The sequence below is a fragment of the Fistularia commersonii genome, chromosome 12, assembly GCF_037954325.1.
Source record: "Fistularia commersonii isolate RoL2024-O1a breed Wild chromosome 12, RoL_Fcom_v1.0, whole genome shotgun sequence".
Classification (NCBI taxonomy): domain Eukaryota; kingdom Metazoa; phylum Chordata; class Actinopteri; order Syngnathiformes; family Fistulariidae; genus Fistularia; species Fistularia commersonii.
The window spans coordinates 19,480,017-19,495,355 of NC_141295.1; the positions used below are offsets into that span (position 1 = coordinate 19,480,017).

Below are 15,339 nucleotides of genomic sequence, written 5' to 3' on the forward strand. Positions count from 1 at the left end.
TCTTGTCGTTTTTCTCGGTCACCAGACGGAGACAAGGTCATCTGGGTCATGAGTGAATCCGGATCAGACGCAGCGCTTTGCGGCTCGGCGCTCCTTCCTCTGTGGAAGGGCGCCATCTGGCGGCCAGCGGGGGAAGCGCACATTGCGGAGGCCGTCGGTTCTCGTCGAAGCTCTCGCCTTCATCTGTTCCGCTCCATTTACCCGCCTCAGCCATCCCTGACACCTCCATCCCTCCATCCCTCCATCCCTCCATCCTCCATCCTCCATCCTTCCATGCTGGCTGCAAAGACCTGTTCATTTTCAGATCACTGATATGTGATCAATACATCATAAAAGGGGCGCGCGGCAAAGTCAATAACTTATTTCAACTCAGAATATCAACGAACGTCGTGGTCCAACCCCCCAGGAGAAGCTGAGACCGTGCTGTCAACGCGTGAGGTTCAAAAAAGAAATCGATCTTTCAACGGGACGCCGATGATGTGAGTGACAGGTGTCAATCATCCGGTTGGTATGTTTAACTTCAGGTGGAGACGAGTTGGGCTTCCGGTGCAGGTCCTCCTGCTCCTGCTGGAGAACCCAGAAGGTCCCACATGGTGGCTCCTTCTCAGGACCGGATGCGGAGCAATGAAGCCTTGGAGAAACATCTCACTGCTGATTCTACAAGACTGGAGGAACCTTCTGCTGGGAGTCCTTCACTTCATCTGGACTGAGGCTCAGGTAGGTGTGTGTGTGTGTGTGTGTGTGTGTGTGTGTGTGTGTGTGTGTGTGTGTGTGTGTGTGTCTGGATGGACCTCAACTGGGCTTTGGTCGTGTGGAAGACCTCTTCTGTTCTGTCCAGGTCCTCCAGTCTGATACAGAGATCTTCTCTGACTCCTTCTTCTCTTTTCCACACCTTCAAAATAAGGACTTCGTCTTCATGACGACTTCGCCGACGTCCTCCGGAGCTCCAGAGCTTTACTCATGGACGTCGTGTTGACGTTCCACACACTCAACCTTTAACCATTTAGTGCTGCAGGTGTAATTCTGGTCCACTAGATAGCAGCAGTTTGCTGTGTGCATGTGTGTGTGTGTGTGTGTGTGTGTGTGTGTGTGTGTGTGCGTGCGTCCTGACATCACATGGACCTTTTAAGGTCACAAAGCTCTCTTGAATCTGAACCACCTGCCTCTGGAAGAAGGTGTCCAGGAGCAGGTCTGGAGGAAGGTCAAGCCATGTCCCTCACACCATCTTGGTGGTGAGTCTTGGTGTCCTCCATCTTCTCCGCTGGAGAAGCAGGACCACCCGCCATCTGGGACAGCTCGGGCAGGAGCTTCTCAGGAGCTTCCCACATCTTCATTCTTCATTCCCCTTCAGAAGCGGATGTACATTTAAAGCCAAACCATAGGAAAACACACCCCACACCCATATATATATATGTGTGTGTGTGTGTGTGCATGGAGAGCAAAAGATCAGGATCTGGCAACCCAACACCGGCGTCCTGCGGCGAGCAGATCCGGCAATCTGACCCCGTCCCCGCGGACCGGGAATCATTTGCTTGATGGGACTAATAATCACAGACTGTCACCGATCCTCCGCCGGGCGCTGGAGAGCGTCGGCCCGCTGCCACCGATACCCCGGGAGAAGACGTCATCCCGCGGATCCGTGGAAGGAGACGCTCCGGAGGGGAAGGCGGCGACCCGGAGGAAGTCCCGGGAAGCGTCCTCGCCGCAGGACGCCGGACGTCGGTCGTGTCTGGACACGCGTGTGACGTGACGGTATCTCGGTGGCGGGCGATCAAGCTTATCTTCTACATCCCATGTCTCTTTCTCTTTCTCTCTCTCTCTTTCGCTCTCGACCTTCTGTATTATTTATGCCCCGCCCCCTCGGCAGCGCCGCGCTCTCCAGTTTCACCTGTGGAGCCGGATGACAAATTAAGACTCCTTCTACAAGGAACTCCTCTAATGCAACACACACACACACACGCATCTGCCCCCTCACCTTTCAGACAACACACACTCGCGGTCACAAACTCCGAGGAGGGCGGCGTGTTGAGTGAGGCAATGTTGTGTTGAGCGACGGAAGAAGCGGCGGGTCTGGAGCCGAGCCCGACCCCGACGCTCCAAACATCTTCTCCGAGAGGAGAAGTCGGGCGACGACGGCGGCGACGGCGAGGATCCCGGCCAATAGCACGCCTCCGCCTCCCGGCCCGCCGCCGCCGAGTGTGGAGGCGACCGTGGCAGGAAGGCGTCTGCAGGAAAGACCCTGGTAACTGAAGGTCTCGCGGAGAGGGAGGAGGACCAAGAGGGCGCAGGAGGTGAAGCTGTGTGTGTGTGTGTGTGTGTGTGTGTGTGTCAGATGATGTACTTTGGGTTGTATCCACTTTTGCAGAAAGCCAGTACCGCAGGGATTATCCATGTAGAAATGACTAAAACCAACAGGGAAAATCTGCGGGAGAGTTCACAGCGAGGTTATTCTCTCCAGCCCGGCGTGAAGCCGCAGGATGAGCCTGGAAGGAGGTTCTCCGTTTCTACCTGACGCTAACATCTCCTCACTCCTTCAGGGAGTTCTCTCCACCCCTTATACGAAGAAAAATATCCCTTTAAAATCATCTTCTCCTGATCCTGGTTCTGCTAAAGTCTGGATTTCTGATCCAAAGCGATGTTTAGTCGGACCTGAAGAATAACGGCGCTGATAAATCTGCACATCTGGGACGCCGTCAGTCAGATAACAACATCTACTGGATCGCTCCAGCTGTACACAATAATAAGGCCTGTGTGTGTGTGTGTGTGTGTGTGTGTGTGTGTGTGTGTGCTATTAATGCAACGTATGTATGCATGTGTTTCGGAGTGTTAATACTATACATGTGCTCCATGTGTGGATGCAAGCATGGATCTTCTTCTTCTCCTTTGGGTTTTCCTCTTCAGGGTCTCCACAGCCAATCCACCTTCTCCATCTCACCTTCTTCTCTGGATCCTCCTCTCTCACACCGACTACCTTCATATCCTCTCTCATCATGTCCATCCATCTTCCTCTCGACCTCCCATTCCAGCATCAGTCTACTAATATATCCACTCTCCCTCTTCTGTCCATGACCCAACCATCTCTGACCTTCTCTCCAAAACATCTACCATGTTCCATCTCTCTGATGGACTCATTCCTGATCCTCTCCATCCTGGTCGCTCCCAACGAGAACCTCAACATCTTCATCTCTGCCACCTCCAGCTCCGCCTCCTGTCTTCTGGTCATTGTCAGTGTTTGTCGATCATCTCACCAGTGTCTCCTCCACCTTTCCTTTCCTTCTGGCTGATGTTCTTCTATCTCTTCATCCCCCAACACTTTTCTCCACCCATTCCAACCTGCTTGAACCCGTCTCTTCACCTGTTCTCCACACTCTCCTACATTCTGGACTGTTGACCCTAAGACCTTGAAATCCTGCACCTTCTTGATCTCCACTCCCTGTGGCCTCACCTCTGATCCACGCAGATATATTCTGTCTTCATTCCTCTCCTTTCCAGAGCATACCTCCACCTCTCTAGATGTTCCTCCACCTGTTCCCTGCTCTCAGGTACATCACAATGTCGTCTGCAAACATCACGTTCCATGGAGATTCCTGTCTTACCTCATCTGTCTCTGTCCAAAAACACCTTTTTTGATAAATTCTGCCTTGCTGTGACTAATCTATGTACTGTATGTATCCATGTATGTATATACATGTATGTGTGTATGCATATACTATGTATTTACTGCATGTATGTACGCATGTATAGTATGTATTGTATGTACTGACAGTAACAGGCTGAAGTTGTGCTGGAATTATTTACATCCACGTTTTCAAACCTTCTGAACAGACCTGGAGATCTTAGAGGCGAGATGGAGATGAAAAGGACAATTTCAGGCAACGAGAACCCATAGTTCAACGTTCTGGCAAATGTTGGCAAAACTCGGCGCCGGATAGAATATCTGTAAAACCAATGACGCAGTGTTTCTCTCGGCAGACTTCATGGGGACCCGGTTTGGTCGTTGCAGAGCAGCTTCGGTCAGGAGGACGCGTCCTCGCGCGGGTTCTGAAACGGCTAACGGCGGCCGGGCAGCTTCGCACGAGCGTTCCTGAGCTGGGAAATCTTCTGAAGGTTGAACCCCACATCATACTTCCTTGAAATAACAAAGGAATCTTCTTCAACACCTCGATGTCTGTGTTTCAGAGCATTCCGTCCTGAAGCGAGGGCATGCTGTGGTCCTAGCGACTCGTCGACATGCCCGGCAAGAAGGACACCAAGAAGGACGCCAAGAAGGACGCCAAGAAGGGAGGGAAACCCGAACCGGAGAAAACCAAAGAGGAGGAGAAGAAAGGGAAGGATAACAAAAAGGGAGGCAAGGATGAGAAGAAGGCCGCCAAGGAGGACAAGAAAGCAGGGAAGGACGAAAAGAAAGGCGGGAAGGATGATAAGAAGGGAGGGAAGAAGGGAAAGGAGGAACCGTCCAAAGGGAAAGATGCTGGAAAGAAAGGGAAGGACAAGGGGAAGGGAAAGAAGGTGGAATCAGAAGAAGAGGAGGAGGACCTGCTGAGCGACGAGGAGCAGGACGAGGAGTTCGACGAGGAGTTCGACGAAGAAGGCGAGGAGGAAGAAGAGGAGGTGGACAGGAGAGGGAGAGGCCGAGGCGGCAGAGGAGACAAGGGAAGGAGAGGGAGGAAGTCCGGACGCTACGAGGACTCCGAAGAGGACGAGGAGGACGTTGAGGAGGACTACTACGACGATGAGGACGAAGAGGAGGACTACGGCAGGCCCCAGAAGAAACACGGCCACCACCACGACAAGGAGAGGAGGTCCGACGCCGACGCGAAGAAGAAGAAGAAGAAGAAAGAGGAGGGTCCTCAGCCTCCGGTAAAAGAAATCCCGGTGAAGGGTCTGAAGTACATGACCAAGATGTTCATGAAGTTTGCCGGCTTCAAGAGAAGGCGAACCAGTCGGAAGAAGCTGAAGAGCACGTCGCGCTTGTTTCTGGGCTTGGGGAAGAGAAAGTTCAGACTGGCCAGGAAGAAGCGCCGCAGGTCGATACTGAAGAACACCTCCAGGTTCATGATGAGGTTCAAGGCCGGCAAGAAGAAAAAAAAGGACAAGGAGAAGGCGGCGGGCGACGGCGAGAAGAAGTACACCTACATGCTGCTTCGCCTGGGAGGAAACTCACCCGAGAAGAAGGGGGGCTTCTTCAAAGGCTTGCTGAAGAAGAAGGACGGCGACGGCCCCGCCGACGACTTCAAGAACAGAAGTTTGCTTCTGGGTAAGGTCGCGGCGGCGACTAATTGGCTGACTAAACGTTTCCTCTCCAGTAAAACGCGAGGTAACGCCGGACGCCACGGCTGGGGAGGCCGAAGACAGCGAGCCAGCGCCAGGAGGAATCTCCACGGATACCACAATGATGGTTACGATCACGTAGACGAGGCTTACGGATACGACCAGCCGCCATCGGTCCACCACAACGGCTACGGAACCTCTGCCGACGGCTACGGGAGGTACGGAGACGAAGCGTACGGAGGTCAGGACCAGCTGGGTTACTACCACGACGGGGCGGCGGGGGGAGACTTCCAGGACCCGGGCTACTACGAAGACGAAGGGATCTACGATCCAAGTGCAGAATATTACGACGATGGTCTTTACGACGAGGGCGCGCAGGACTACTCGGACCCCTACTTTGCCGGCCAAGGGTATTATGACGGCCAGGCGGCTGACTACTATGGCTACCAACAACAACAACAGGTGATGGAGATGTACGGCGAGGAGGGTTTGGACCACTACACGCTAATGGGTGAAGACCACGTGTATCAGGGAGAGTTCGATGGATACGTCGACCCTCAAATGCAGGTTTATCATGATGATAACGGTCAAGCGGTTTACTACGCCGACCCACAGGTGGCCTTTTACGACAACGGACAGGAGGGTTATTATGTCGGTCCGTATGCCGCAATGGGAGTTCCTGGATTTCCACGGGACTATCAGGCCACCTACACCGAAGCCGCAACGCCCTACCAGGACTACAGCTCCCTGCCAGCCGTCGGGTTACCGCCTGGAGGCCAGCAGGCCTTTGGCTTCGGCGAGCGAGGGACGGAGGTACAGGGCTTGTACGAAGACCAGATGGATCACTACGGGGAGGACGCCGGTGGACTTCAAGGAGGGGACATGGCATTCAGACTCCCCAGACCTCAAGTGCGCCTCTTTGGGAAGGAACGTCTGGACGTGACAATGCCCCATCCCCCTACGTTGCCTCCCGACCCCGAGTTTGAAGACATGTCAGAAATCCAGTATGAAGACCAGTCACCCCTCGCGCCGGGTCAACCCGCCTCCACGCCGTACCAGCAGCCGATGGCCGTCCCACAACATCTGCTGATGTCCCCCGAGGAGCAAATGATGGTGTCCGACCCACAGCAAACCCAGCCGTCGCTTCAAGACCAAATGAGACCCCCGATGATGATGATGATGATGGCGTCACCACAGCAACAGCTGCTACAGCAAAACTTGCCTCCGCAAGCGATGCCGCCTCAGATGATGTCACCGCAGCCCGTCCTGCCCTCGCAGCAGAGGATGATGTTACCACAGCAACACGTGATGCCTCCCCAGGGTATGTCGCCGCAGCAGATGATGTCACCGGAGGAGCTGATGATGTCACGGCAGATGATGATGTCACCTGAGCAGCAGATGCTGGCCCCGCAGATGATGTCACCGCAGGTAATTCTCAATTTCTTTTCGAATAAATCCAAACTTTTAAAAGGTCTACCAATGGTCGAGTTCAGGGGTCGGCAACCCGCGGCTCCGAGCGGCAGGGGAAAATAAATTATAAATATTTAACTGAAGTGTATTTCATTTGTGTTCATTCCTTTTTTTAACTTTTAGTTCTAAGTTGGGAGATTTTGGTGATCTTGAAATATTATATAAAATTATATTTATTATTTTTCGCCGCTCAAAATAACGTCACACTGGCGGAAGCCGGCAAAGTCCCGATTTGCAGATGCTGTGCGCAGAAGTTCAGGGGCAGAAGTCCCATAAACCAGGTAAAATAAATATTTATGAAGATATTTTGCAAATATTTATTTTTTATTGTTTACTGACACAGTGATTTTTTCCCGATTTGTTTTTAAAATTCAGCTCAAGGTTCCGCTACACGCTCTGAAAGCTCAAAATGGGTTCATTACATAAATAAAATTTAATTTTCTCTGTAATACTTTGTGAATTTCAGAAGCAACTCACTTCACACTTGTTTATACAAAGTGTAAAGGTAATAAAAAGCAATATATGCAGCGGTACCTTTATTTCAGACGTCAAAAAGTAATTGCGGCTCCCGGTGTTTTCTCTTCCGAGGAAACCGGGTCCAAATGTCTCTTTGGGTGTTTCGGGTTGCCGACCCCTGGTCTGGGAAAGAGGCCTCCTCGCTGCAGAGGCAGGATTCTCCTCTGGGAGTCTTTCTATCACAGCAGAAAGAAAAAAAGAAAAAAAAAAAACGAATAATTGATTGCGTTACTGTTGACGCTCGCCCAGAATCTATACATTCGCAGCCACGTAGAACGAGGAGGCCGCCGAATTCAATTTTTGTTGACTAGTAAAAGTTATTTGTTGTGCACGGCCGTCCGGGGGCGACTCCGCCGCCGGGCGGCTGTTAGAAGAGGCGTGAGATAACAATTACCAGAGTACATCATTGCACTTCTAATATGATGAACATTTTTTATCGATGTAATATGATGAAACCGGCTGCATTCTGAGTTACGGCAGCATCCTCGCAACAACAACAAGTCAGACGGAAACCAGGCTGAGGAAAAACGGTCGGCTCTGGTGGAAGGGACGTTCCAAACAGGCGATTTAACAAGCCGGGATTTTTTTTCGCCGCGAGCCCGGCGAGTTTAACGAGACGCTCTCCTTTGCATTTACATTTTCTGTGTTTTCCCAGCAGCCGATGATGACGGATCCCGTGATGATGTCACAACAAGGGTTCAGCCCGCCGTCGGTCCCCACGCCGACCGCCGTGATCATTAAACAAGCCAACACGTCTCCCGTGGCCGGCCGACGGACGCGGCTTTCTCCGACTCCGTCCCATCGATCGGTCGCGGTTCCGTCTCCTCAGGCGCAGCGGCGTTCCCCCGCCATGGCGCCCCACGTACCCTTACCCGTGCGGCCGCACACGCAAAGCTTTTCCCCGCAACCGTCCATTCGGGGTGGTTTCATCAACCCCCAAAGACCCCCTTCGGTCACGTCGAGGCCGATCTCGCCCCGTCCTTCCCCGATGGCGTCCCCGCTCGCCCGCCGTGGAGCTCCGCCTCAGAGGTCGCAGTCTCCGCTGGCTCGGGGACCCTCGCCGTCTTTGTCAGCCCACGCCTCCGCGATGCAACGTAGTCCTCCATCCTCGCCGAGAGCCTCGATAAGACGGCGGTCTCCTCCTTCCTCGCTCGGTGCGTCCGCGAGGCGCCAAAGTCCTCCCCAGTCTCCCGCTCTGGTCCACAGTCCATTTGGTGGAAGGAAACCGCAAAGAGCGCCCTCTGTTGGCGGCGTATCCCCCCCTCTTTCCCGTCAACCCAGCAGAAGACGGTCTCCTTCGCCTCCGCCGTCTCGTCGTAGTTTGTCGCCTCGTCCCGCCAGGTCGTCTCCCACTCTGTCCCGCCGCTCCACTCGGTTGCTCAGGGATCCCACGCCCTTGACCAGGCCCGGGATGGGAGGAAATGTTCCTTTAGGTACGGTGAGGCCGTCCCCGATGGGTCTCCGCGGGCGTCCAGTTCCACCACCTACCCAAAATGTGCGCCCCTTTCGCGCCTCCTCCATAGGAAGCAATCGGTCTTCCGTCCTCACGGTGGACTCGTCCCTCAACTCGTCTCCTTTCCAGTCACCTCCCGTGATCCACCGCGGTGCCTTTGGGAGGAGAGAATCCGGTCGCTTTCCCCCCCGCCCGGTGGCTCGAGGACGTCCGCTCATGGCCCGGAATTCCATGAGAAGTATGTCTCTCGCCTCACCGCAGCTTTCCCTGAAGCAAATGGCCTCCCCGAGATTCTCCCCTCGACTTTCCCATCCGTCCTCGCCGCATTTGCCCCCTCAAAGGCCTCATGGGCCGCCGCCCTTTGCTGATCCCTACGCAAATCAGGCGCCGCTTGTCGCTCCTTCGTCTCCGATGTTATCCGGTGCTTTGCAGAACCAGGCCGTCAGGCAAGCCTCGTTTTCTTCCCCCCTCGGCCCGCAGGCCGCCCAGCTAGTTGGTATGGACGACATGAGCGCCGAGTTCGCGGACTCGTATGCTCCTCCGTCCCCGTCGCTCTCCGCCGCCATGCAAAACCAGGCTGTTCGGGATGCATCCTATGTGTCTCCTCTGCAAAGGCCGCAGTCCCCGTATGCTGCGTCCGTGCCCTCGTCTCCAAGACTCTCTGGAGCCATGACACATGCTCAGGCTCTAAGCGGAGTAGCTTCTTACCAGACTCCACAGCTCCGCTCCCCATACGGACCGACCGCCGTTACTCCGTATGACTACATCTCTGAGCCCGGTCCTGCACCGCTGCTCTATGAGGCTTTGCAAAACCGGTCGGATTTGCAAAACGTTTCCTCTCTCGGATCCCCAATGATGCCTCGCCGTGACCCGTACGCGCCGTCCGGGCCGAAGGTCCACTACGCGCTGCAGCAGAACCCAGATCTCCGCCATGCATCTTATCAGACTCCTTTGCAACTCAGACGGTCCCCATATGGAACCCCGTCTTCATCCCCGATGCTGACGAGTGCGATGCAGAATCAGCAGTTGATGCAGGCGTCGTACCGGCTTCCCAACGGGACGCTGACCTCGCCGTACGCGAATCAAGCCTCATCTCCTTCGCTGGACCGGGCCTTGCAAAACCAACAAGTCCGTGGAGCCTCGTACACCTTGCCGGATGGGTCAATCGTCAGGGTAAATATAAAAATATAAGGGCATTATCGACAAAGCTTCGCATCTTTCCCTTATGGCTTCGGTCGTAAAAATGACGAGACCACTCTCCCAAACTCCTCCTCGCCAACACAGGATCCACGGATGCCAACGTCGCCCAACCTCTCCAAAGCCCTCCAGAACCAGAATCTCAGGACTGCTTCATACGCTCTCCCAGATGGAACACTTGTAGATCCCAGACAGCAGGTGAACCCTTACTTTTTAGCCTTTATACAAATTCAGTGACTGGCGTTGTTGTATTCTTCTCTGTTTCTTGTCTTCAATAACTGAGAATGGAAATATGTTTGTGATACTATTGAGGCTCTGCTCTGTTTGTACAGCAACCAGCATCCCCAAACCTGGCCAAGGCCCTGGAAAATCCAGTTCTGCGGGAATCCTCCTACTCCCTTCCCGACGGTACCATCGTGATTGACTCAAAGAAACCGATGTCCCCCAACCTTATGGCGGCGCTTCAGAACCCGTACCTGAAAAGTGCTTCGTACACACTTCCCGACGGCACCATCATCATAGATCCTCGAAAACCCGCCTCTCCGAGTCTGGCGAACGCCCTACAAAACTCCGCCCTGCGGAACGCCTCTTTCACCCTGCCTGAGGGAGTTCAAGACCCCAGCTCACCTTTGACTCCCAACTTGATGAGGGTAAGCAAGAGAGTTGGTTCCCACTCTGGATTTGCTATGATTGGAATTTTGTTATTCTCTCCCTTCCAGGGATAATTTCCATTGTAATCTTTGACAATTACTGAAGCCATCACTTCATAACAGTTTGACACCAAGTCTATTATAGAATATCTTCGTCTTCTTCTTCTTCTTCTTCTTCTTCTTCTTCTTCTTCTTCTTCTTCTTCTTCTTCTTCTTCTTCTTCTTTCGGCTTTTCCCTTCAGGTGTCGCCACAGCGAGTCTTTTTTCTCCATCTAACCCTATTCTCTGGATCCTCCTCTCTCACACCAACTACCTTCATATCTTCTCTCACTACGTCCATAAATCTTCTCCTTGGTCTTCCTCCAGACCTCTTGCCTGGCAGCTCCAATTCCAGCATCCGTCTACCAATATATTCTCTATCCCTCCTCTGTCCATGACCCAACCATCTCAGTCTGGCTTCTCTGACCTTCTCTCCCAAACATCTAACATGTGCTGTCCCTCTGATAGACTCATTCCTGATCCTCTCCATCCTGGTCACTCCCAAAGAGAACCTCAACATCTTCATCTCTGCAACCTCTAGTTCTGCCTGCTGTCTTTTGGTCATTGGAACTGTTTCTAGTCCAAACATCATCGCTGGTCTCACCACTGTCTTGTACACCTTTCCTTTTATTCTGGCTGATGTTCCTCTATCTCTTGGTACCCCTGACACTTTTCTCCACCCATTCCAACCTGCTTGGACTCGTCTCTTCACCTCTTTTCCACACTCTCCTACGCTCTGGACTGTTGACCCTAAGTACCTGAAAGCCTCCAGCTTCTTGATCTCCACTCCCTGTAGCCTCACCGTTCCACCCGAGTTCCTCTCATTAACACACATATATTCTGTCTTGCTGCGACTAACCTTCATTCCTCTCCTTTCCAGAGCATACCTCCACGTCTCTAGAATATCTCCAGACTGTTTTCCTTTTGGTTGTGTGAAACGTCCAATTTCGGCCTACCCGAATCCCGCTGTCTCCTTGTGGTAACGCTTAGGCTCTGGATAACCCAGCCTTGAAAGGAGCATCACTCACCCTACCAGACGGGACAATGATCGTGGACCCGAGGAAACCCAAGAGCCCGACCCTGCTAGCCGCCCTGAAGAACCCCTATCTTAAAGGCGTATCCTACACGCTCCCCGATGGCACCATCGTCATCGACCCGAGGAAACCAGTTGGCCCAGACCTGTCTAAAGTATGGACCCGAATTGTTTGTTTGTTTTTCCAACTTGAATTTCAAATAAAGCCTGGTTTCGGGCTCTTCTCCTCCACAGGCTCTGGCCAATGACTACATTCGGAAAGCAACGTACCAGCTCCCTGACGGGAGCCTGATTATCCCTGGTCAGCAGCCCTCCCCCCCGAACCTTGCCGGGGCTCTGAGACAGAACAAGGCACTTCGTTCGGCGAATCTTTTTCATCTGCCGCAAAACTCCATGTTTTCCGGAGCGCCCAAACCCAGCAGCCCCGACATCTCGTCCGCTCTGCAGAGGGACCAACTGCGCAGCGCCCATTACAGGTAGAGGTCTGCCTCGCGTGAACTCGGTAAACTCGCGGTGCACGGTAGGGAAATGTTTGAATTGAGTAGCTTCACAGCGGAAGGCATGGAAAGGAACGGTCTCCTCTTGCTCAAGCTAGAGTTCGGATTGACCCTTGCACTCTTGAAGTGACGGCGCCAAGCTAGGCACTAACCAGACCATCGGGAGCAACTTTTTTGTCAACGATTGTGTTGAGGTTGTCTTTCTTGTACCGCAGGCTACCGGATGGCTCTCTTCTGACAAGACGCTTCCACAACCCACGCCTGGCCGATGCTTTGCAGAACCAGCAGCTCCGGTATGCTTCGTACAGGACCCCGACCGGGCTGCAAGGCGCAGACGGCCGCTACGCCGTGGTTCCTCCCTACGGGCCGCATTCGGGCCACTGGGCCAGAAACGCCCGAGGAGGCGGTGAAGGAGGCGAAGACGTTTGGGCCGCCGAGAGAGTTTTGCCACACGGAACCGTCCAGAATCTGGCAAAGTGGTCCATGTACAGGGAAGACGGCGTGCTGGAAGGGTATTCGCCAACGCCTCGGTTGGCGAACGGGGATCTTCAGGATCCGAGTTGGACCCCCGTCAGGGAGAGGGTGCCCGGTCAAAGCTGGTATGACAAGGTAGACACATGTCAACAGGCTGTCCGGATATCGGAGATCCTCCAAACCGACAATTTCACATGCTGATGTCCGGACAAATTAACCGCACCGTCGTGTGTGTTTAGATCTACGCCGTCCTGACCGCGCCGACCACAAGCCACAGGGTGATGCGTTGGGCGGAGGGGATGGAGGACTTGACACAGCTGCCGTGAGGAAAACGCTATATTGAAAAAAAAAACCCGCTCTCTGATGGCGCACAATTAATGGCTCCCGTGGCCGGACGCCTGTTTGTGTTCATTCATTAGCATTTCCATTAGCACTTAGTCAATAATCGCTTTTTGACGCATCGGTGGAAAACAAAACATCCCCCGGTGAAACCGAGCGAACATCTGGTTTGTAACGCTTCATTTCTCTGTGCTTCATTTCAGCGAGCTGAACGAGACCACAGTTCTGATGAACCTGAAGAAGCGCTACGACCAGGAGCTGATATACGTACGCCTGGTTTTTAACCTCCTCGACGAGTCACCCGGCGCGAGCCGGTTGTTTCACCGTCTGGTTTTGTCCACGCAGACCTACATCGGCAGCATCCTGGTCTCGGTGAACCCCTACAAGCTGCTCAACATTTACGGCACGGACGAGGTGCTGCGGTACAAGGGCCGCGGCCTGAACGACAACCCGCCGTAAGACCTCCAAGCTTTCCCTTTATGAGTGTGTCGGCGTTTTTAGCCGTCAGGCCGTGAACCTCGGCAGCAGGTCAGCTGTGCAGAGCGCTTGCACACCTGGTCGTCCGTCATGGAGGCAACAGGGACATTTGTCAAGCTGGTCATGGATCCCTGGGTGGATCGACGACTAGCATCGACCCACTCTGGGGGTCTGGGAGTGTTACGAGGAGAGGCGGGGTCACCTGGACCAGCCAATCACAGGGCCGCATACAGACACTTAGGGTGTTTGGACGGTGGGAGGAAGCCCATGCAGAAACACCAAGACTCCACACAGAAGGAGACCTTCTGACTGGGAGGACAGAAGATTCAAAGAATCCAATCCCTGGTTGGGTCTCGACTGTGTGGAGTCTCCAGGGTCCAGATGAGTGAATGGATGGATGAATAAAACAAAGCAGGTCACACCTGGATCTGGAAAGGAGAGGAATGAAGGTTCGTCGCAGCGAGACAGAATATGTGTGTGTGAATGAGAGGAACTCAGGTGGAACGGTGAGGCTACTGGGAGTGGAGATCAAGAAGGTGCAGGATTTCAAGGTCTCAGGGTCAACAGTCCAGAGGGTAGGAGAGGGTGGAGAAGAGGTGAAGAGACGGGTTGAAGCAGGTTGGAATGGGTGGAGAAAAGTGTCAGGGGTACGAAGAGAACATCTAGGAACATCTAGAGAGGTGGAGGTTTGCTCTGGAAAGGAGAGGAATGAAGACAGAATATATCTATGTGACTGAGAGGACGGTGAGGCCACAGGGAGTGGAGATCAAGAAGGTGCAGGATTTCAAGCATTTAGGGTCAACAGTCCAGAACGTACGAGAGGATGGAGAAGAGGTGAAGAAACAGGTTCAAGCAGGTTGGAATGGGTGGAGAAAAGTGTCAGGGGTACCAAGAGATAGAAGAACATCAGCCAGATGGAAAGGAAAGGTGGAGGAGACACTGGTGAGATGATCTACAAACACTGACAGTGACCAGAAGACAGGAGGCAGAGCTGGAGGTGGCAGAGATGAAGATGTTGAGGTTCTCGTTGGGAGCGACCAGGATGGAGAGGATCAGGAATGAGTCCATCAGAGGGACGGCACATGGTAGATGTTTTGGAGAGAAGGTCAGAGATGGTTGGGTCATGGACAGAGGAGGGAGAAGGAATATGTTGGTAGATGTATGCTGGAGTTGGAGGTCTAGAGGAAGACCAGAGAGAAGATGGATGAAGGTAGTTGGTGTGAGAGAAGAGGATCCAGAGACGAGGTCTCACCTGGTTGTGAACCAGATTTGTTTCTGCAGGTTTGAACGTCCTGATGCCGTTGCGGTACCTGTGTGTGTGTGTGTGTGTGTGTGTGTGTGTGTGTGTGTGTGTGTGTGTGTGTCTGCGTGCCGTCAGCTCCGCTGAGCACGCCGGGGGAACGGAGGTGTGAATGCCAGCACTCTCGGGTGTTAGTTAGAGTTTCCTGTTACATCGCTGCTGGTCGGTTTCCAGGGGAGAGTTTGGTTATTGATTTCACTAGCGCTTGGCTTCCCATCACACACGCTAAGCACTTAATCAACCAGCAGACGCCCGGGTGTCCGCTGACCGTGCCGCTTTGTGTACCTTGCAGTCATCTCTTCGCTCTTGCTAACCTCTCCTACTCCGCCATGATGGATGCCAAAAAGAACCAGTGTCTGGTGATCAGGTAGGACTCCGAAGCCTCTCCGGGTCCGGGAAAGGTTTCCGGGTCTGAGCGTTTTCTGTGACACAGCGGAGAAAGCGGATCCGGGAAGACCGAAGCCACGAAGCTGATCCTGCGTTACCTGACGGCGATACATCACAAACGCAACGTGACGCAACAGGTGTGCGAACCCGCCGCTCGCATCCCGACCAAGACGTTCACGTTGTGGCCTTTTTCGTAATCGCTTTCCTTTCTTTCCCCGCGACCGATGCTACATCAG

General features: G+C 53.5%; 1 protein-coding gene across 1 annotated transcript in view; it reads left to right on the forward strand.

Moving 5' to 3' along the window:
• Positions 1-4,230: 4,230 nt before the first annotated feature.
• myo15ab (myosin XVAb) overlaps positions 4,231-15,339 on the forward strand; it is a 52,720-nt gene continuing 41,611 nt past the window's right edge. The window contains exons 1-13 of the mRNA XM_086156192.1: positions 4,231-6,699; positions 7,913-8,119; positions 9,143-9,883; positions 9,995-10,105; positions 10,240-10,557; positions 11,587-11,784; positions 11,864-12,105; positions 12,342-12,735; positions 12,840-12,922; positions 13,143-13,206; positions 13,285-13,394; positions 15,009-15,083; positions 15,150-15,240. Coding sequence (XP_086012318.1) covers positions 4,231-6,699; positions 7,913-8,119; positions 9,143-9,883; positions 9,995-10,105; positions 10,240-10,557; positions 11,587-11,784; positions 11,864-12,105; positions 12,342-12,735; positions 12,840-12,922; positions 13,143-13,206; positions 13,285-13,394; positions 15,009-15,083; positions 15,150-15,240 — 5,103 coding nt within the window. The remainder of the gene's footprint in view (positions 6,700-7,912; positions 8,120-9,142; positions 9,884-9,994; positions 10,106-10,239; positions 10,558-11,586; positions 11,785-11,863; positions 12,106-12,341; positions 12,736-12,839; positions 12,923-13,142; positions 13,207-13,284; positions 13,395-15,008; positions 15,084-15,149; positions 15,241-15,339) is intronic.